The sequence below is a fragment of the Bipolaris sorokiniana genome (assembly GCF_000338995.1).
Source record: "Bipolaris sorokiniana ND90Pr unplaced genomic scaffold COCSAscaffold_3, whole genome shotgun sequence".
Taxonomy (NCBI): domain Eukaryota; kingdom Fungi; phylum Ascomycota; class Dothideomycetes; order Pleosporales; family Pleosporaceae; genus Bipolaris; species Bipolaris sorokiniana.
Genome location: NW_006911897.1, coordinates 2553912 through 2571925, shown reverse-complemented (window position 1 = coordinate 2571925; position 18014 = coordinate 2553912). Strand labels below are relative to the sequence as shown.

The following is an 18014-nucleotide window of genomic DNA, read 5'->3' as shown; positions in this document are numbered from 1 at the left end:
AGCATTGAAGATTTAAAAGATGCCTTGAGAGACATCTGAATGATATCTGCCCAATTCATATAGTTTCAATCGCGAGGCGCATTCAAGGTGTCCACGTAATGACGTTATAAGTCAGCCTGACGATTATACGCGCCGCCAAGTCCATGTGTGCTCAGTTGGAAGGAAGTCAGTACATAGACCCAGATAATGACTGCGTTGACGTTCCCCGAAACAACTGAGAGAGTGACTGCAAGCGCTTCATATGCAACATCGCGGCGAAGTTTCACAGCAGATGTGGAAAGTCAATCGAGTAGCCCTCCCCGCTCCCCCGCTATCCCAAAAGGAAAAAAATCTCGCGCTTAAGGCCTGAACATTAGGTCCCCGGTAGCTCAAATAGACCTCAGTGTCTCGGTGATGCTTTCTATTCCGAACATGTAAGCGTCGACAAAAGAGAAATCCGCCCCTGGTCTTCGCCACCGCCGCATTGCGGCACAAGGAAAACAATACGTCGTCCCCCGAGATATGGTAAATTATAGTCACATCCATTAGATGTTTGAGGTTCATTTTGGTCTCTCTACAGGATGTCATTGAGCTTCTCCGTTCATTGTAGGTTTCCGTATTCAATTGTAGTCACATCCGCCTATCTGCTTATCACTAACCGACCAAATCCTTTTCCTTGACCACCCCTCTGAAAATGGTACAAACTATGTGCAGTTAACCATTATGATTGTCCACACTTCTCTACTGTCCTTTTGAGCTTGATAGATTTGTAGTGTGCGTAAATAGTTTACAAAGTATCTGGTTTTTCTGCAATTACACATTATGGGACTTTGGCAAGAATAGTGATAATTATTTGAGAAACTATTCAATTAAATTCTTTTTTTCCCCATATGTCCGATATGTCGTACCATGCAGTGCATGATGCTTAGTCTACGTTCTGATTGTCGTGATACTACTATTAGGAAAAACATCGGCCCCGAGGCAAGCAGACTGCGTATATGCGCTTGCACTAAACCGCATTCGGACGCACCTCCTCACCGAACCGTGGAACGCGACAACAGCGACTGCAAACCAGCATGATGGTTTGCATTAGTCTTTGCCGGGGGAAATGAATATTGAGAATAGACATCATGTGTACATTGCGTGCGGCAGGGAAAAATATTACAAGTGCAATGACCATGTATTGCCAGCGTCCGGTGCTGTGATTCGTCGGTCTCGCTTGCACCTCCTTGTCTCCCAAACCGCCCCCAGCGCAACCGCTTGAACACGCTCGACATCGCCGCTCACTGAAACCTTTTCCATCGCCAAACAGCACCTCACCACCACATTTCATCACTTCCGACGCGATAGATCGCATGCTGTAGGCCGTGCGACAATTTTGACACCGATATCCGCAATATTGCGACGCGTTGGTGGTTGCAACAGCTCTTGGGCGAGTGACTCACCTCTTTGCTGGTCCGCCCCGGGGCGCCAGGATTTGCATCGCACCCCATACGGAGCCCAACCCAACCACGCATCACGTGCATAGCGACAAACAACAATGACTGCTCGCGCAACAGGCCAGCGCTTTCGCCAGCGCAAGCTCTCTACAAAACAGAATCTACCCGTTGTACGCGAAAGCGAGGTTGAACAGCTTGCCGATGACGATGCCTCCCGCCACATTCCCAAGGTCGAGACGGGTGTTGAGAAGGGCGAGGAGATTGTAAGTTGCGCTAGGCCCCTTTGGGCACTTGCTGTCTATCAACGCTTCCCCAGCCTCAACCATGCACCATGTGTTGATTGATTGATATCTTGCGTTACTTACCTTTGTCATCTTTTCAGTTCAAAAAGCTAATGCGCAGCCTAGGAACACCATTTGCAGGCCGTCATCTCTGCCGCCCAGGCAGCAGCACAAGGCGCAGCTGGCGGGAAGATTGCTCAGCTCTACATCCCAACTCCAGATGCCGTTGCTAGTAATCTGCAGTATGAAGATCTGTATCCCAAGCGCTTCACGCAACCTGCCACTTACATCCGGTTCTCATCTACTGTTGAGGATACGTCTGGCTGCCCATACTGCATGACCAGTGATGATGTCGCCTTCCTCAAGTCTTACAACCAGAAAAGGAGTAAGAACGACCAATGTTCAGAAGACGAGTTTGAAGAGATCATCTACTTCTTTGAGGAAACTACCTCGACAAAGCAGCCTTTCGCAGCTGTCGATAACCCACCTGTACTTGCTTATGAAGAGCTCGAGGCCGAGTTCGATGAGACTATCAGTGAATCTGCACGCCGGTTTGCCAAGGATGTTTACGAGCATTGGAGGAATCAGCGGCTGCTAAGAGGCAACCGCCCGCTTATGCCATCGTTGAAGTTCGAGACCAACCTCGAGACCGATGACGCTGATCCATACGTGTGTTTCCGGCGTCGTGAGGTGCGACAGGTCCGCAAGACGCGTGGCCGTGATGCTCAAGTGACAGAGAAACTGAAGAAGCTAAGGAAGGAATTGGAAGAGGCTCGCTTGTTGATGTCGCAAGTCAAACGACGAGAAGCGATGATCAGAGAGCAACTTGCCACTGACAAACTGATCTTTGAACAGCGCCACGCCGTCAAGGAACTCAAGCGCAGACTCAGCATCAAGGGTGATGACGATGACTTACTCATCACGCAGAAGGTACGTCGTTGGAGCCATTCTACAGATGCTTTCCACATGACTAATTCGTCGCAGCCCGCCCCCAAGCCCAAGAGAACTGTTGACGTCGAGCGGCAACGCCAGACGTTGCCAGGCATGAAGCCCCCGAACACACGTCCCGATGGGCGTCTTGTGGATGGCGACATTGTCTATCTCGAAGAGCAACAGGCTAAGCGCACTGAGGCAATTGACAGTTTCATCGAAGACAATCTGGTCAAGCACCAGAAATGGAACGTTGGTTGGGTCGATGCAACGTGGCGACCCATTACGCCGCCTTTGGAGCCGGCTGCTGCGAAGTCTGATTTCCGTACCGTCTTTACAGAAAGTCAGCTTCCTACGCCCCCTGCCTCTGTTTCTGATGGAGAGGGCGCTGATGCCACAGCAGTGGCGCCGTTGAGCAAGCAACAGGATCCCCAAAGAACCGCGCGAATACGCTTCGCTACGCCGCCAGAAGATGTACCGTTCCACGATCAGTCTCGCTTCCGTCGGCGGATCGGGCGAGGTGGGCGAATGATGATTGACCGGCGAGGCGTCAAGCGCCAGAAGATGGAGAAATATGATGACCGTCTGGCTGACCGATGGCGGTTCGCTGGTGATAGTAGTGAAGACGATGAAACATATCCCGTTGATTGGACGGATAACCTACACATCAGATACCGTATCATGATTGAGCGACAGGGTGAGAAGGCCGCTCAACAACCTCCACCAGGTCCAAGTCGTCGGCCAATTGAGAACCATAATCGATCTGCGTCGGGACATCTTCTTCCTCCTACCCCTACCACTGCCCATGCTGCCAATGCCGCAGCAGGGAGGTGATTCCTTCTCTCAGCTTCTTCTATTCTTTGTCTAGCGCTTTGACTTATAGGATGGATTCGGTGCAGGTTTGTCGACAAGTTATACCCTTTGTTTTTATTCGCAGTAGGATCCAAAGATCTCCCAAGTTATGTACACTAGCTCCACAGGTGAGGGAGCAAGGTTGGTGGATGAACGTACAGGCGCCGCGGGTGTAGGGTATGCCTAAATCGGAGGACAGGTTAGCAGTGGATTTCTTGGATATGATATTCAGATGCTTCTGCAGAATGTTGCGAGAACCTTGCACGGCGGATGTTTCCAGAAAGAAAAGAAAACTTACCAAAGCATATTGCTACCTTGAACTCATTGTCTTCTGCATGGTGTTCTCGTGGTACCCCTCGTCGAGCTTCGCACTCATGTTTGTGTCTTGGTACCCAATGCTGTGCATCTTGTGAGGTGACGCTCAAGCTCTATGCTTCTTCCCCGTTCCTCCCATTTCTACATCACCTTCTTCATCCACATCTCTTGCCCTCTTGGCCATCGCACCATTATCTCGTGCTATTTTGTCTGCTAGTCTTTCTTCGGTCTGTACTAACAGTTTCTTTTCGCCGATGCGCACGGCCCTGGCCATAGCAACCCGGCGCTCTTTACGCGACATGGTCTGAACGGGCTGCGTTTCTGAAGAAATCTGCAAATCCTGCTCCAGTGTCGTCGGGTACTGCGCGATGCGAGCTTGCACAATTTTGTAAAGAAATTTTGCCGCTTTGCCAGTCATTTTCTCAGCCTTAGGCAGTCTGCCCTTACTTTGTAGGCGCTCAAACTCTTCCCTTGGCAGCAACATGGTCTCAACCAATATGACAAGCTCTGGCGATAGGCTTTCTTCGAGTGAAAAAGGAATACTGGCAGCAATGTCATACCCTGTGTCAACTATCTCTTGTTCATCCAGATACTCGATCCTTTCCTCATGCCATAACCCATCATGAGCTAGCGTTTGTGAGACCAGATCTACAGGGATCTCGACGACGTCGTACTGCGCGTAATTATCGGTAATATACCCATAACGCCTCAAGAGGTCGCTTCTGGGAAGTGGGCCATAGTCATTGAATATCTCATCTCCTGCTTGAATTGGTTTCAGGGCCTTCATCTCCAGACCATCTTTCTCGTAGAAGAGACGGGCATTGCATCGATCGCCATCGGCATTTAGCATGTCGGCCAGCGGCACCATTCCTTTGGGGAGCGCAGCATCTTCCTCTTCCTCGGCAAAGCCTTCCTCGTCCACCTCTTTGTCTGAGATTGCAGGCTCGACGTCAAAAGCGTATGCCATGATCAGACTCCCCATCTTGTGCATGAGTTCCAAATTCTCTGGTGCGCGCATTTCTTTGGCCTTGTGCTTAGCTCTCTCGTCGCCACTGAATATGACATCCGCAAACTCCTCAATCACAGGTAGCAATTGCTCAATGAAGACTTCATTTGCCCCCTCTTTGCCAATCTTGTTTACTACAGCGCTCGCCTGCAGTTCCGCTAATTCGTCTTCCGTCCAGAACATGAGGGTATCGAAATCGGTCGGCAGTACGGCGAAATATGGAGCCCAGTTTGAGGCGGATCCATTGTGGTACTCATAAAGCATGATTAAGATGAGCGAAAGCCAGGGACCAAGGTGGGCGAAGGTGGCGGGAGGGATCTCGGTAGATAGGATGCTGTTTTCTACGCCGAGAATGGAGGAGCGGGGTATGCTGAAGAGAAGCTCGTGCTCAGCAATATCTTGCTTCGCAACTGTCGCATGTGTCAGTATAAGCTACACACGAAATAATACTTGAAAAAAAGACGATGTGTAAGTGGCTTAATGTGCCTGGTCATGCATGTTACTTACCGACGCCTCGTCCTGCATCTTTTGCGCGCAGGTCCTCCAGTTGTATTTTTGGATTGATCTGTGCACCAGTATGCTTCAGCCAATCCAAGAACGCCCGGCCGGTAACATCAAAGTCCGCCATAGAGAAAAGTGATGTTGCGATGTAGGAGGCTTGGTGGCTGGGATTGTTCTGGTGGATATTATTTAGCGGTTGGGAGCCGAGGCTGCGCTTATTGGCTGGTGTGGGTTATGTACTGGGGTGCGAAGTATCTGCAACACTCCCACCGAAAATTGATATCTGTGAGATATTGGAAGGGTGAAGATAGATATTCCTTTGAGCAGGTTTGTACTATAGCAAGGGTGGACAAAATGTCGAAGGTTTTTTGTTTATGGTAGCGATTGGCAGACCCTGCAAAACCTGACTCGCTAACGTGACGTCTGCTCGTTGAAACCCTTGGACTGCTACCTCAGTCGTTTCTTGAGTCGAATCGTGGATGGATTTGGAGGAGTTATGAACAATGTTTCTAGGCGAAAGATTTGATATAATCTCTCATGGCTTTGCCACAGTTGTGGATCGTTGAATCCAGCGACCCGGGCCATGGTTCAAATCTCGTGCTTTATCGATAAGCATTTTCAATCAAACCCACGTCACCCCGCATCGCTCGACGCGTCAATCATCCAACAACAGCATTTGAGACAATGATTGCCATAGGGCTTGAGGGAAGCGCAAATAAGATAGGGATTGGTATCATATCCCATCCTGGGCCGAACAAACCACCCATCATCCTCGCAAACCTGCGCCACACCTATAATTCCCCACCTGGCGAAGGCTTTCTACCAAAGGACACCGCGATACACCACCGGACATGGGTCGTACGGCTCATAAAGCAAGCAGTGCGACAGGCTGGTGTAAATATCGAAGACATTGATTGCATATGTTATACCAAAGGCCCTGGGATGGGCGCACCATTGCAAAGCGTTGCGCTTGCGGCAAGAACAATAAGCCTACTCTGGAATAAACCTATGGTTGGTGTGAACCATTGCGTTGGACGTCAGTATATCCTTTGCTTTTCGGCAAATACTATAATGTTGATGCAACGCAGACATTGAAATGGGCCGTTCAATAACACGGGCGGACAACCCTGTCGTCCTTTATGTCTCTGGTGGAAACACCCAAGTAATTGCCTATTCTGCCCAACGCTATCGGATTTTTGGTGAGACTCTGGACATTGCGATAGGAAACTGCATAGATCGATTTGCCAGGACACTTATGATACCCAATGACCCCTTCCCAGGTTACAATGTTGAGCAGTTGGCAAAGAAAGGCAAGAACCTGGTCGACCTGCCGTACGGTGTCAAAGGCATGGACGCTAGCTTCTCGGGAATATTGGCAGCAGCCGACCTCCTTGCACGCGGACTAGATGAGTCGTTACCTGACGAAAAACGACTAAAGACTGAGGACGGGGAACTCGTAACAAAGGCAGATATGTGTTTCTCGCTCCAGGAGACCATATTTGCCATGCTGGTCGAGATCACAGAGCGTGCCATGGCACATGTTGGTTCTCAGCAAGTCTTAGTTGTAGGCGGCGTGGGTTCGAATTTAAGATTACAGCAGATGATGGGCATGATGGCAAGGGATCGTGGCGGCAACGTATTCGCCACTGACGAGATGTTCTGCATCGACAATGGCATCATGATTGCCCATGCAGGCTTACTGGAGTACGGTACGGGCGTGATAACAAAGTTGAGCGATACGACATGCACGCAACGCTTCAGGACGGACGAAGTCTATGTAGGATGGAGAACTGACTAAGGTATGCTTTTTTCAATATGACGTTCAACTCTTTGTCAGATTCACACCAGTCAACTTATCGATTGCTTGGAAGGAATTCGGTGACAATTTCCTATGGTATGCATATGTGTGTGTATGTTTCATGCAAATTCATTCATCTCTGACCGACTTATGCCGTGCCTGGAGTCTTTCGCCTCCACGCGGCAGTTGGCTTGTTGCTAAAGCATGGCCAATGCGACTAGTATTGGAGTAACCCGAAAAAGGCAAAGCGGTGGAACCATTGCTTACGTACGCGATTTCTGTTCAACGTCAGTCTTTGGCACGCCTGAAAGTCGCTCAGTACATATAAGCGCTCGAGAATACGTTTCCAGCATGTTTGAATTCACAGAATCATGAAAGCTTTAGTGATTGTGTCAACGCTCGCTACTGTACTCGTTGCAGATAACAGTAACGGATGCGACAAGCCACTTCCTGACGGTGTCCTTCCAGGAGAATCTACAGGCCTAACTATTAACAGCGAAAGTGGCGTCACACCTCGTGGATACCGCCTGCATATTCCCACATCGTATGAGAAGAACACTCCTTCCCCACTGATATTATCATTCCATGGCCGAGGCAAAACTGCCGAATATCAGGAAGCTTTGAGTCAATTCTCCAACACAAGCTATGGATTTGAGGGCATTGCGGTATATCCTGAGGGAGTGCCGGTACGCGACGACACGAAATTACGGAATGAAAAATTGCTAACACGCCATAGAATAAAAAGGGAACCCAGCAATTCCAGGGCGATCCTGATGCTCCTAAATCCATTGACGATGTAGCATTTACCTTGGAGCTGCTCGACCACCTTGAAACGACATACTGTATCGATACTTCACGCATCTATGCAACTGGAAAATCAAATGGAGGCGGCTTTACTGGCATTCTCGCATGTGACACTGAGGCAACCAAGCGTATCGCAGCTTTTGCTCCGGTATCCGGTGCCTTTTACCTCGATGCAAATCAGCAACCGCCGCCGTGCAACCCTAGTCGTAAGCCCGTACCGCTGATGGAGTTCCATGGCTATCGAGATACTACAATACCATATGAGGGCGGCATCAACACGCGTGGTAACGCAAACAGTTCGGATGTTGTCACATACGTGAACGACTGGGCGCAGCGCAATGGATACGATACACGTGTCAATACGACTACGTACCTGTGCGATGGAGAGAGAAAGGTGACGAGGCATAGCTGGGACGATGTGGTCGTGCACTACAACTATACTAACATCGGGCATGATTGGCCCAGCTCCTTTCCAAATGGCGATACAAATGACTTGTTGACGTGTGAGGAAGCGGGGGCAACATCTATTGTCCTCGAATGGTTCAAAAAGTGGAAAATTTGAAACTTCAAAGCAAGCGTGCAGGCTGTCAAATGGGCGGCGAAATATGCAATGGTACAATGAAATGACAGCACACACAAAATAAACAGGGAATACACATCACGCATTGAAGTGAACTTTTGTTCTCTATGAACGCTTTATGTCTTTGTTTCCCTCTGTTTTACGTATGAGCGACTGAGGTCTAGTAGGCTCTATTTTTGCATCCCAACAGTCAGTTTGGTTATAGCAATCAGTTTGTTGATGTGTCCCAATGCACCAAGTTAACACTGTCAGGCGCATGATGGTAGCGCATGGCCGCAAATACTGTGGACTGACACTATTATAGGCATGGACAGCATGGACAGCATGCTTGGACATTTTCTTGCGATACCATAGCTCCTGCCAGAAAGCGACCTCACCTGCTGTTGTGGCGACAGCGGCGTTTGCAATCACTTCTGAGCTCATTCTTTTGACGCGATCTTGGCCACGCTTGTCAGGTTTTTAAGCAACCCTAAACACAGCCTCTTCATACAGCTTCGACTGATAACTTCAAAGTCTCCAAACTTGGTGCTGGCTAGAATTCCTTTCCTTGAACACTATTGCCGGTAGCCAGCTGGCGCCATGGACGACCACACCATTGCACCCGCAAACGATAGCGAACCGTCAACTGCCACTCAAGATCACAAAGCACACAATGAAATTGAACCCCCTCAGTATGGAAGGCTTGGCCACCTCGCTTATCAACCAGACCAATCCCATCTACACAACAGCTATTGGAAGTTCCAGTCCATCGACGATGATCGTCGCGCAGCTGCTCACGGCTTCACTACACCCGAGGAACTGTTAGTCGTGGCGGATAACAGCGATGAGAAACATAATGATATCAAGATCGTTTGGACGGGAATAGCGGGCGACCCTGGCTCGAGAAGTGCTATAATCGGCACAGCGTCGCAGCACCTGCAGACTATATACGAATTACGCAATTTACTGGGTCTTCCAATGTCATTGCGAGAGCAGGTACCATTATACCCTACCAGCACTGACGTATGCCTAAAGCAATACTGGGAGAGGAAGCATGGAGAACAATTGCCTGTTCGCACCGTTCAAGCCCCTCAAGCAGCAGGTCAGCAGGAACTTTTGACTAAAACTTCCAACCCTAGATTGGCGAATCAATCGTGCTTAGTTTCTAATATGTCCTCAATCCAGGTAACGTCTGATCCTACGGCTGTGGGAACTTACAATGCAGAAAGAACACAGGTAAGCCTGCCTCTGCTAGCAAAACCTGCATCTCTACAAAGCTGCTCCAGCGCTATGGAAATACTAACGAAACAGCCTGTACCCACATATCGAATGTTTGAACGAAGTGCAACTTTCCAAAATTCTGACGAGGTAGCTCAGCAGCAAGAATCATTCTCGACGACTGCAACGTTTTCAGCAACAGACACGTGGTCTCATAGCGAGCTAGAGAGTATGACAAAGTTGCCATGCATAGACTGTGGAGGCAATGATGACCACGCAAGTGGCTGCCATATTGGCAGTGAGTACCCACTCGCCTAGTATTCCCTTTTGGTACTAACGTATTCCAGATCTCAACTTCAGGGAGAATCTTACGATACTTGATTATCGTAACTTGGCGGATATTGTTGAGCAATTTGATCCTGGTCCATGGACAACACACTTTGATCCATACCCAGAACCTGAGCTCGAAAATCCTCGGGTTCAGATAGCTGGTATGGCAGAAGTGATAAGAAATGAAGATAGCTACAAGGACGATCCGGAATTGCATGATCTATCAGACGAGCATATGATTATCCTATGGGCGTTCAAAACCTCTGATCGTATTGAAGTAATAAACACGTAAATCAAATGCCTAGAACATTTGTGCCTTGAAATTGACCAGACTGTAAGGTCTGACTGAACTCGAGACAATCATGGTTTTGTGAGAAGTATGTCTGCGCCCTCCATTGAAGACGAAAAGTATTATACAGGGGACATCAGTGGCAAAAAACATGTATTCAGAGCCGATGTCCAATCTTCCCTCGACCATTCGATACTCATAGCACCCTCAATGGCTGGATCGCCAATGGCAATTGAACCTTTCAGCACACGACATGCTGCAGAAAGTTATACGGTAAATGCAAGGCTCTCAGTTTTCTTTCCTCTATAGTTACACGTGTAAATTCATATGCTACGCTAGCGGCCGCCCCGAGTCAAGATCTAACCCAGAATAGACACTGAGACGCAGTCAGAAAACGGAACACCAAGGAGGTTCTAAATATATGGCCGGAGATTAGGCTGACGAAAATAAGCTGCATTAGTTCATTTTCTGCTGGATGCCTGATTGAATGACTATCCCAACATCGTAGTCGCGATGCAGCTATGTGATACTTGATCCGAGAAACCGAGGTAGTATTGTTGTTACCCCACTTGGTGATGACAAATATTTGTACGTATCCACAATCAGGCAACAATTAAAGTAAGCCTGAAAGTTCACACGTTGCGCTTTGTGTAACACTTAAATAAGAACCACTGTGGGAACTTTACATTCAATCCGACTCTAACAGCGCCTAAAACTAAGGAGGAATCTGCAGCTTTTGTGACTCTTCTTCTTCTACTTCCAAGTGCCACGTATACTTGCTGGAGTCATTGTTATTATCTATAAACCCTAAGACCTACTTCCCATTGCATTGCATTTACAACAATGACGGACTTTGAAAAGGCCATCAACGATGCTGTTGCTGCGGAGGAAATTCCTGGTTGCGCTCTATCAGCAACGAACTGCGAAGGTACATTCGCATTCACTCTACACTCCAATCCTAAGTTCCTAGTCTAACAAAAACTAAAAAAGGAACATTCACATACTCCAAAGCCTTCGGCAGGGTCTCCATGAAACCCGAAAACAACAAGCCCATGCAACTCAACACAATCATGTGGATAGCATCCTGCACCAAACTCATGACCTCCATTAGCGTCCTGCAACTCGTAGAACGCGGTCTCGTCTCCCTCGACGACCCCGTCTACAAGCATATCCCGGAGCTAGAATCCCGCACGGTAATCAAGGGCTTCACCGACGCCGGCGCGCCCATTGAAGAAAAACACACAAAACCAATCACCCTGCGCCACCTCCTCAGCCACTCCAGCGGCCTCGCATACGAATTCATCCACCCCGTCAACCAAGCCTGGCTCAAGTACCACAATCGCGCTCCTGGAAGCAGTGGGAACCTCGTTGAACGCTTTTCCTACCCGCTCGTCTTCGAGCCTGGCGAGAGCTGGGCGTACGGGCCCGGCATCGACTTTGCGGGGCTCCTCATCGAGCGCATAACCGGACAGACGCTCGAGGCATACATGAAGGCGAATCTCTGGACCCAGCTCGGCATCAAAGATATGTCGTTTTCCCTCGCCTCCCGCCCAGATCTCGCAGCGCGCATGGCGGATATGTCAGCCCGAGACCCCACGTCGGGCAAGACTGTGGTTTTCTCGGAGCCGCTACCGTATTTGGATGGGGAGGGCAAGGAGGTTACGAGTCATATGGGGGGTCAGGGTGCTTTTGCCTCCGTAGAGGAGTACGTGAAGGTTTTGAAGGCGCTGCTCGAAGCCGATAAGGGGGGTGAGGGTAAGATTTTGAAGAAGGAGTCTGTGGATGAGTTATTCAAGGCGCAGTTGGGTGACAAGAGTCGGGAGATGCTTATGGGGGTTTTGGAGGATAAGGCGGTATGTTTGATTTCCCCTTTCCCTCTCTCTCTGTTTTTTTTTTCTTTTTCATACGGTTACCATGGAGCTGACAATCTGACTTCCATGTAGGCAAGCAATGCTATGGACGGCCTACCAATTGGCGTACCCAAGGACCATGCGCTTGGTGGCGTTATTTTGACGGGTGATGGTCCTGATGGCAAGAAAGCCGGGACCATGGTTTGGGGCGGGTACCCGAATCTCATCTGGTGGGTTGATCGCAAAACGGGGCTTTGTGGTATCTATGGTGGTCAAGTTGTTCCGCCAGGAGATGCAAAGGTTTGTGGGTTGCAGCGCATGTTTGAAGCGGCCATGTATGAGAGGTTGGCAAAGGAGAAGGCGTAAGACTTTACTTGCGCGGCTATCGCATTGTTAAATAGAAATCTTTCGTTGCTATGTTTAATTGAAGAAAACATCGCAGCAATGTCGAGGCTTCGAGCCTTACACTACAATCGCTTGTATAGGTCCCGATGAACAATTGTGATATCGCATCAGTATGAATCCCAGTCCACCAGCCATCCATTCGTCAAAGTAAAAAAGCAAGTCCATGGTATAGCCCAGAAAATACCTCGCAGCCGCAAACGCCAGAAACATAAGAGCGACAGATGCCCGTATCATGTAATATTCTCCGATTAAGTCCATCTAGCGACAAGGACCCTGCGCACACAACATGGCATTGCGCTCAAGCGCTTCCTGCTGGCGAGCGCTTCCATAGACGGAGGGAGGAGTAGGCATCTCAATCGCACCGCCGATGATACCATTGCCACAGGGACCGCCGAGACCTTTGCCAACTGTACCCCTCGTGTCAATGTCTGAATCGCCCATCGCATCTGTAGCGCCCATGCCACACCTATTGAAAGCCTCGATAGCATCGAGATTGACATCGTTGAAAGATGTGGTGTCACTGATATACGGAAGGTACTCAGGGACTGCCAGGACAGAGTCGGAGTTGTGGGCAGTGGAAGCCGAAGGACTGCTCGAAGTGGTGTTTGCATGCGGATATGGAGACTGAGTGAGATCGATCTGGGTGTTGGCGCCGATGACTTCGTAGTCGGGGGGTAGAAGCAAGGTACCGGCTTTGGTAATCTTCTTGCCCGTGTTGGGGTCGACACCCTGGAGGAGAGGAAGGAGGAGGCGGCCTTTTTCTTCGTCGGTGAGGCTTGCCCATGTCGAGTTGTAGAGGTCTTTGATGGAGCGGTCTTCAGAGCGTCGCGTGGGGGTGGAGAGATTCTTGGGAGTCTTCTTCTTGGGTGCCGTCTTCTTGGGTGTCGTCTTCTGCTTGATCACCTTTGTGGTCTTCATCTTTGGTAGTGGCTCTTTTTTGGTCGGAGGAGTAAGAGCGGACTTCTGTGGACTAGAACTCATGATTGGTCCCCATAAGGCTTCGATGGCGCCGACTGGCTGCTCCGACGGCTTGCTTCGAGCTGGATCGATTGCCTGGGAGACAGGCGGGGTGGTGACGCTTGAGTCTACTGTTGGTAGATCAGACGTCTTCGTTGGAGGCGAAGATGGCCAGTCACACTGAATGTTAACAGACTCTTCGTTGAAAGCCTCGGTAGTCCAAAGCGACATGTCGCTCTGGAAGCTGCTGAAGGTGTCCTCCGATGCGAAGGAGTCAAAGAAGCTACTCTGACTTACAGAAGGTTCAAGCGGAGGCAATTCCTCGAAGCCGCCCCAGAACTCTTCCTCGGCGAAACTAAGTGGCAGGTCGTCGCTCAAATCGGCAATGGGTAGATTGCCGTCAGAGGAGGCCCCATTAAAATCGAAGAAGCTGTCCTCTGTGAAGTTGGATGACGCCAGGTTCACGTCGTCGCTCAGGGGCTGGAAGGAGTTCTGAGAAGTCATGATATTGAATGGATGAAAGGATAGATGGATGAGAGTAGTTATATGACAATAGAAAGTGGTGTTGTAGCGATTTGCAAGTATACGATACTGAGTGAGATGTAGCGAGACAGAGGAACTGAAACTGCGAGGCTACAGAAAATTCATATGTGCGATAGAGGCCGGGCTCCGACTAAGCGACTGAGGGGCTGGTTAGTAACGGATGGTCCTAGCATACAAGAAATGTCTTACTTTGGTCTTCATCTTGGGGATCAACCTGCTCGAGATGGGTACTAGATCCCAAACAGGCAGTGTTCGATGAGGCGACAGCGAACCATTGGCCCAGCCTCCCCCAGGCAGCATTGCCTTACTTGATTTTGGTTGCTGTGGTGTGGAGCAAACGGTCTAGAGCAGAGCAGCTTTGTGCCCAGTTTCTCTCACTGTGCGCTCCAGTGCGTTTGCCTAGCCCCATGCAGGTACAAATTGGGAAAAGTTCCCACCCAAGACATTCTAGTAGGCGAGACATCCGCGGCGGGCTGATTCCGTAGCTCTAGTTCATGGGTTTTGTGGCTGGTCTGTGGGGAGGGGAGGTGGGAGAGTGAAAGAGCCTGTGTAGCGAGAGTAGACGGATATACCCGCATGATTTATCTCTGGGTAATTTGAGATAAGGCAATCTATGAGAGCCTCTTGTGGAACTTTGCAGCGCATTGCATAAGACTCACATGGCTTGTGCGCTATCTGTCGTTGGTTCGTGCCTACGGTCTAAGTGATAGATTGCATACGCAGATGGGACATACTACATGAACAACATTAACACAATGGCCAGAAATTGGATTACAAAGGATAGAAAAATTGCGTGTTGCAATGATATACGAATCTGAGTGATTGTCGACACGCTGCACCGACTCGCCCACTGCACTGAAGTGACTGCTTGGCGAGAGAATTGTGAAATGACTTCATGGTCTTTGAATCTCGTGGCTTCAGTATTTGATACTCACTATCAGTCAGCTGCAGATGATAGCGAAATGATCAATGCGTATGCTGCACCTACCAAGTAAAGTCACAATCGCATAGTACTCTCACAATGGGCAACAAAAGTGATATGCATCGTGCCATCACCGACACAAGTAAAGATCCAGCCATCAAGTTGCAAAATGAGTATTTTGATGATGTCTAGAAAGAAGGAAAAAACTATTCATCAACAACGATGGTACACGATTCGCCTGTCAAAACCCCAGTAATACGCGCGCATGCACGTCTGTGGCAAGGATCATGCAAGTAAGCGTCAGCTGCAGGATCTAGCGCGAACCGTAAATATCCCACAAACTCAAATACGACCTCACCCCAGCACCCGCGTATCAGCCTTTTGCCTCCCTAGCTCGAATCCCAGAATATATGTATCCACCCACTACTTCTGTGACCTCAGAAGATGTCTGGGTACTCCTGATAATTATAGGAAACTGTGTGGCCTGAACTGCCAAGTGTCTCTGCGCACTCTGTATGAATTCCAAGCATCTCCAGCACATCCAACTTGAGAGTGTTATCCATATCATTGTAAGCGTCTCGCGTGAGATTCGCACGTTTCTTCTGCCATGCAGTCTGATATGGAGGCGCGTACGGCTCTTCGTACGGCGTATGTGGCATGGGAGCTCGATTGGAGATAGGTACCCATGAGGGAGATAGGAGTTGTACTGGGCCGGCAGTGGCGGCAGCGTTTTCAGAGACCGTCTCTGAAGGATCCTCTGCGCTGTTGTTATTGAAACAGTCGTTGCAAAGAGGGAGATGAAACGTACCTGGTAGAGGAGGAGCTCCCATCGCCTCGCGATGCTGCTTGCGTACGATCTGTCCCTGGGCTTCCAAGCGCTGCTTCGCATCCTCTTCAGTGAACGGCTTGTACATCGGTGCAAGCCACACCTTCTCCAGCTCGGCGACTGGTACCCATCCTAGGGGTCGCAGGAGGCGAAGAGCATCGTGGGTGGCTGGGAGCCAGCCTGGTATGAATCCCGGTTCGTAGTATTCGGCCGGGATAAGGTTGGTATCAACGCCGCGCAGTGTGGCGGCACAGGCATATCGAAGTACGTTCCTGTCAGAGACAACGACGTTGCGCTCGAGGCGCTCCTGAACGTGGACATTTTCACGACCCAACTCCTTGTTGAGTTCGTGGATCTCTTTGCTGAGCGCCTCGGTTTTCGGGACTGCCTCGTCCCAGTACAGGGTCTGCCAGTATGCTGCGCCTTTTTCAGCTTGCTGGATATTGACCTCAGCCTTGTCTTGAACCCTCTTGATATACGCCTGAAGGTCGGCGTTTTCCTTTGCAACGGAGACGTTGCGATCTCTCAGCCTCTCGTTCTCCTCCCTCATTTGGCGGAGATGTCGGCGAAGAAGGTCTTTGTCCTCCGCCGTGAGACAATTGTCCTCAGCGATGGCATCGGCGAGGAAGTCGCGCTCCCTGATAAGGAGGCTTTGCTTCGCCTCCAGGACCCCCAGTTTGTTACGAGCGACATGCACCTCGTACTCGATCATGTCAAATTTGAGGGAGATCTCGAGGTTCTCGTCGTCCACCTTGTTGGACTTAGACCGAAGTTCTGCGTTCTCCGCATGGAGAAGTTTAAGGTCGTCGCCAGCCTTCTCCATCTTCGAAGCAATGTCTGACAGAGACTCGGACTCCATGATGTTAGTGTCCTTCGGGATAGTGTCTGCGGCGCGAAGCAGATCATCGCGAATAGTGAGCTTCTCTTGGAGCTCTAAAATCTGCCTCCGGAGGTCATAAACTTGGGCCTGAGCCTCTTGCTCCTTATGACCATGAGACTCGTAATGGTCGCGTTGCTGCTGCATCGCCTCAAGGATGTTCTCAATCTTGATGTGAGCAACTCGGAGATCCGTACGCGCCTCCCCCAACTCACTCTTCATGCATTGGATCTCTTCGAACACAATTTGAGCGTGTTTGTGTAATTCATTACCAGGTCGGTCGGTCAATGTACCGACCAACAAGCTGTTCTCAGCCTCAAGGTCATGGTTACACTTCGTCAAGCGGAGGATCTCGTCTTCATTGTCTCGCAAGGCGTCGCGGTATTCGCATGCCATTTGTTCACCTTCTGCCACCATAGCTTTCTGGGCATTTTCCCATATGCAGCGGTTAGTCTTGCTCGCTTCTGTGAGCGCACGCAGTGCCTCGAGATGGCGCGTCTCCAGTACATGGCGCTTTTCAGCAGCATCTTGATTGGCCTCCGCGAGCTTTGCCTCATACGTCTCATGGATGGCTGCGAGGGTGGAGCGATGATCAGTGATGAACTTCTGCAGCTCCTGCTCCTTCTCTTGGATGGCTGCTTGATGCTCTCCATCTTTCTTCTTGAGAAGAGCTTTCGATTCCTCGTGCTCCTTGGTAATATCTTCGTACATTGTCTTCATCGATGAAAACTCCTCGAAGACTTGATCAACCATGGCCTTGTCTCTGAGACGTTGCTTATATTGCTCAAGGTGCCTTTTCTCGAGCTCTTCATTCGTTTTGCACTGCTTGTACAATTCCAGTTCGAGACATGCGGCTCGGAAGTTGAGTTTTTGTCTGCTGAGTGCCTCAACGAGGTACCCCATCTTCTTCTCATCTTCACTTCCATGATAGGAAGTGTGGTCCGTCTCGGAGCTCGATGCCCGCCCACTGCCAATTTCGCTGTGAGGTGTGGATGGAGTTGTGTCGGCGTCATTTTCTGCATGTATCATGGTGCGGCGGTAATTCTTCCATGTCTTTTCGGTTGCTATTTGGATGCATGAAGCAATCTGTGTGGATCGTCGGTCAGCAATCCATCTCACTCAATCATCTTTTTTTAGGAACTTACCATATCATGATTGGGAACGGATACAACACGAAGCGTCTTATAGTACCTGATATTCTTCACTGGATGGGTCATATCCTCATCATCAGGTTTGATCTGTGTACGGCGAGAGATGTCGCCATTTGAAGATCTACCGATATCACATATAGCCTTCTTGAACGAAGTGGTGAAAAAAGCCATGTTGACTGTTA

General features: G+C 49.7%; 8 protein-coding genes across 8 annotated transcripts; 5 read left to right on the top strand and 3 right to left on the bottom strand.

Annotated features, from left to right (window-relative positions):
• Nucleotides 1-1077: 1077 nt before the first annotated feature.
• COCSADRAFT_179423 (uncharacterized protein) lies at nt 1078-3799 on the top strand. The gene is made up of 3 exons (XM_007699206.1): nt 1078-1681; nt 1826-2629; nt 2684-3799. The coding sequence occupies exons 1-3, from the start codon at nt 1520-1522 to the stop codon at nt 3461-3463; spliced, it is 1746 nt and encodes a 581-aa protein (XP_007697396.1). The 5' UTR covers nt 1078-1519; the 3' UTR covers nt 3464-3799.
• Nucleotides 3791-5439, bottom strand: COCSADRAFT_34629 (uncharacterized protein). The gene is made up of 2 exons (XM_007698467.1): nt 5310-5439; nt 3791-5212 (listed from the first exon to the last, which is right to left on the bottom strand). Exons 1-2 carry the CDS (start codon nt 5428-5430, stop codon nt 3903-3905), a joined length of 1431 nt encoding a protein of 476 aa, XP_007696657.1. The 5' UTR covers nt 5431-5439; the 3' UTR covers nt 3791-3902.
• A 548-nt stretch (nt 5440-5987) lies between these two features.
• On the top strand, nt 5988-7101 carry COCSADRAFT_83243 (uncharacterized protein; the record flags this gene model as incomplete). The annotated part of the gene is made up of 2 exons (XM_007699205.1): nt 5988-6339; nt 6392-7101. 2 exons carry the CDS (start codon nt 5988-5990, stop codon nt 7099-7101), a joined length of 1062 nt encoding a protein of 353 aa, XP_007697395.1.
• Nucleotides 7102-7472: 371 nt separating this feature from the next.
• Nucleotides 7473-8467, top strand: COCSADRAFT_82629 (carbohydrate esterase family 1 protein; the record flags this gene model as incomplete). Its single annotated transcript, XM_007699204.1, has 2 exons — nt 7473-7787; nt 7838-8467. 2 exons carry the CDS (start codon nt 7473-7475, stop codon nt 8465-8467), a joined length of 945 nt encoding a protein of 314 aa, XP_007697394.1.
• Nucleotides 8468-9057: 590 nt separating this feature from the next.
• Nucleotides 9058-10563, top strand: COCSADRAFT_352871 (uncharacterized protein). The gene is made up of 3 exons (XM_007699203.1): nt 9058-9700; nt 9776-9980; nt 10030-10563. The coding sequence occupies exons 1-3, from the start codon at nt 9065-9067 to the stop codon at nt 10302-10304; spliced, it is 1116 nt and encodes a 371-aa protein (XP_007697393.1). The 5' UTR covers nt 9058-9064; the 3' UTR covers nt 10305-10563.
• Nucleotides 10564-10937: 374 nt separating this feature from the next.
• On the top strand, nt 10938-12630 carry COCSADRAFT_34624 (uncharacterized protein). The gene is made up of 3 exons (XM_007698466.1): nt 10938-11229; nt 11292-12154; nt 12245-12630. The coding sequence occupies exons 1-3, from the start codon at nt 11145-11147 to the stop codon at nt 12515-12517; spliced, it is 1221 nt and encodes a 406-aa protein (XP_007696656.1). The 5' UTR covers nt 10938-11144; the 3' UTR covers nt 12518-12630.
• A 184-nt stretch (nt 12631-12814) lies between these two features.
• On the bottom strand, nt 12815-14071 carry COCSADRAFT_352865 (uncharacterized protein; the record flags this gene model as incomplete). The annotated part of the gene is made up of 1 exon (XM_007699202.1): nt 12815-14071. The coding sequence occupies exon 1, from the start codon at nt 14015-14017 to the stop codon at nt 12815-12817; it is 1203 nt and encodes a 400-aa protein (XP_007697392.1). The 5' UTR covers nt 14018-14071.
• A 1281-nt stretch (nt 14072-15352) lies between these two features.
• COCSADRAFT_352860 (uncharacterized protein) lies at nt 15353-18003 on the bottom strand (the record flags this gene model as incomplete). The annotated part of the gene is made up of 4 exons (XM_007699201.1): nt 15353-15735; nt 15787-17595; nt 17650-17767; nt 17827-18003. The coding sequence occupies 4 exons, from the start codon at nt 18001-18003 to the stop codon at nt 15416-15418; spliced, it is 2424 nt and encodes an 807-aa protein (XP_007697391.1). The 3' UTR covers nt 15353-15415.
• Nucleotides 18004-18014: the final 11 nt, after the last annotated feature.

Bases quoted from the DNA above. Each gene is read 5' to 3' on its own strand.
- COCSADRAFT_179423 (XM_007699206.1), top strand. From the start codon at position 1,520: ATGACTGCTCGCGCAACAGGCCAGCGCTTTCGCCAGCGCAAGCTCTCT. The intron at 1,682-1,825 runs GTAAGTTGCGCT...TGCGCAGCCTAG, and splicing joins TTGAGAAGGGCGAGGAGATT to GAACACCATTTGCAGGCCGT. The intron at 2,630-2,683 runs GTACGTCGTTGG...AATTCGTCGCAG, and splicing joins ACTTACTCATCACGCAGAAG to CCCGCCCCCAAGCCCAAGAG.
- COCSADRAFT_34629 (XM_007698467.1), bottom strand. From the start codon at position 5,430: ATGGCGGACTTTGATGTTACCGGCCGGGCGTTCTTGGATTGGCTGAAG. The intron at 5,213-5,309 runs GTAAGTAACATG...CACATGCGACAG, and splicing joins AGATGCAGGACGAGGCGTCG to TTGCGAAGCAAGATATTGCT.
- COCSADRAFT_352871 (XM_007699203.1), top strand. From the start codon at position 9,065: ATGGACGACCACACCATTGCACCCGCAAACGATAGCGAACCGTCAACT. The intron at 9,701-9,775 runs GTAAGCCTGCCT...CTAACGAAACAG, and splicing joins ACAATGCAGAAAGAACACAG to CCTGTACCCACATATCGAAT. The intron at 9,981-10,029 runs GTGAGTACCCAC...AACGTATTCCAG, and splicing joins AAGTGGCTGCCATATTGGCA to ATCTCAACTTCAGGGAGAAT.
- COCSADRAFT_34624 (XM_007698466.1), top strand. From the start codon at position 11,145: ATGACGGACTTTGAAAAGGCCATCAACGATGCTGTTGCTGCGGAGGAA. The intron at 11,230-11,291 runs GTACATTCGCAT...AAACTAAAAAAG, and splicing joins ATCAGCAACGAACTGCGAAG to GAACATTCACATACTCCAAA. The intron at 12,155-12,244 runs GTATGTTTGATT...ACTTCCATGTAG, and splicing joins GGGTTTTGGAGGATAAGGCG to GCAAGCAATGCTATGGACGG.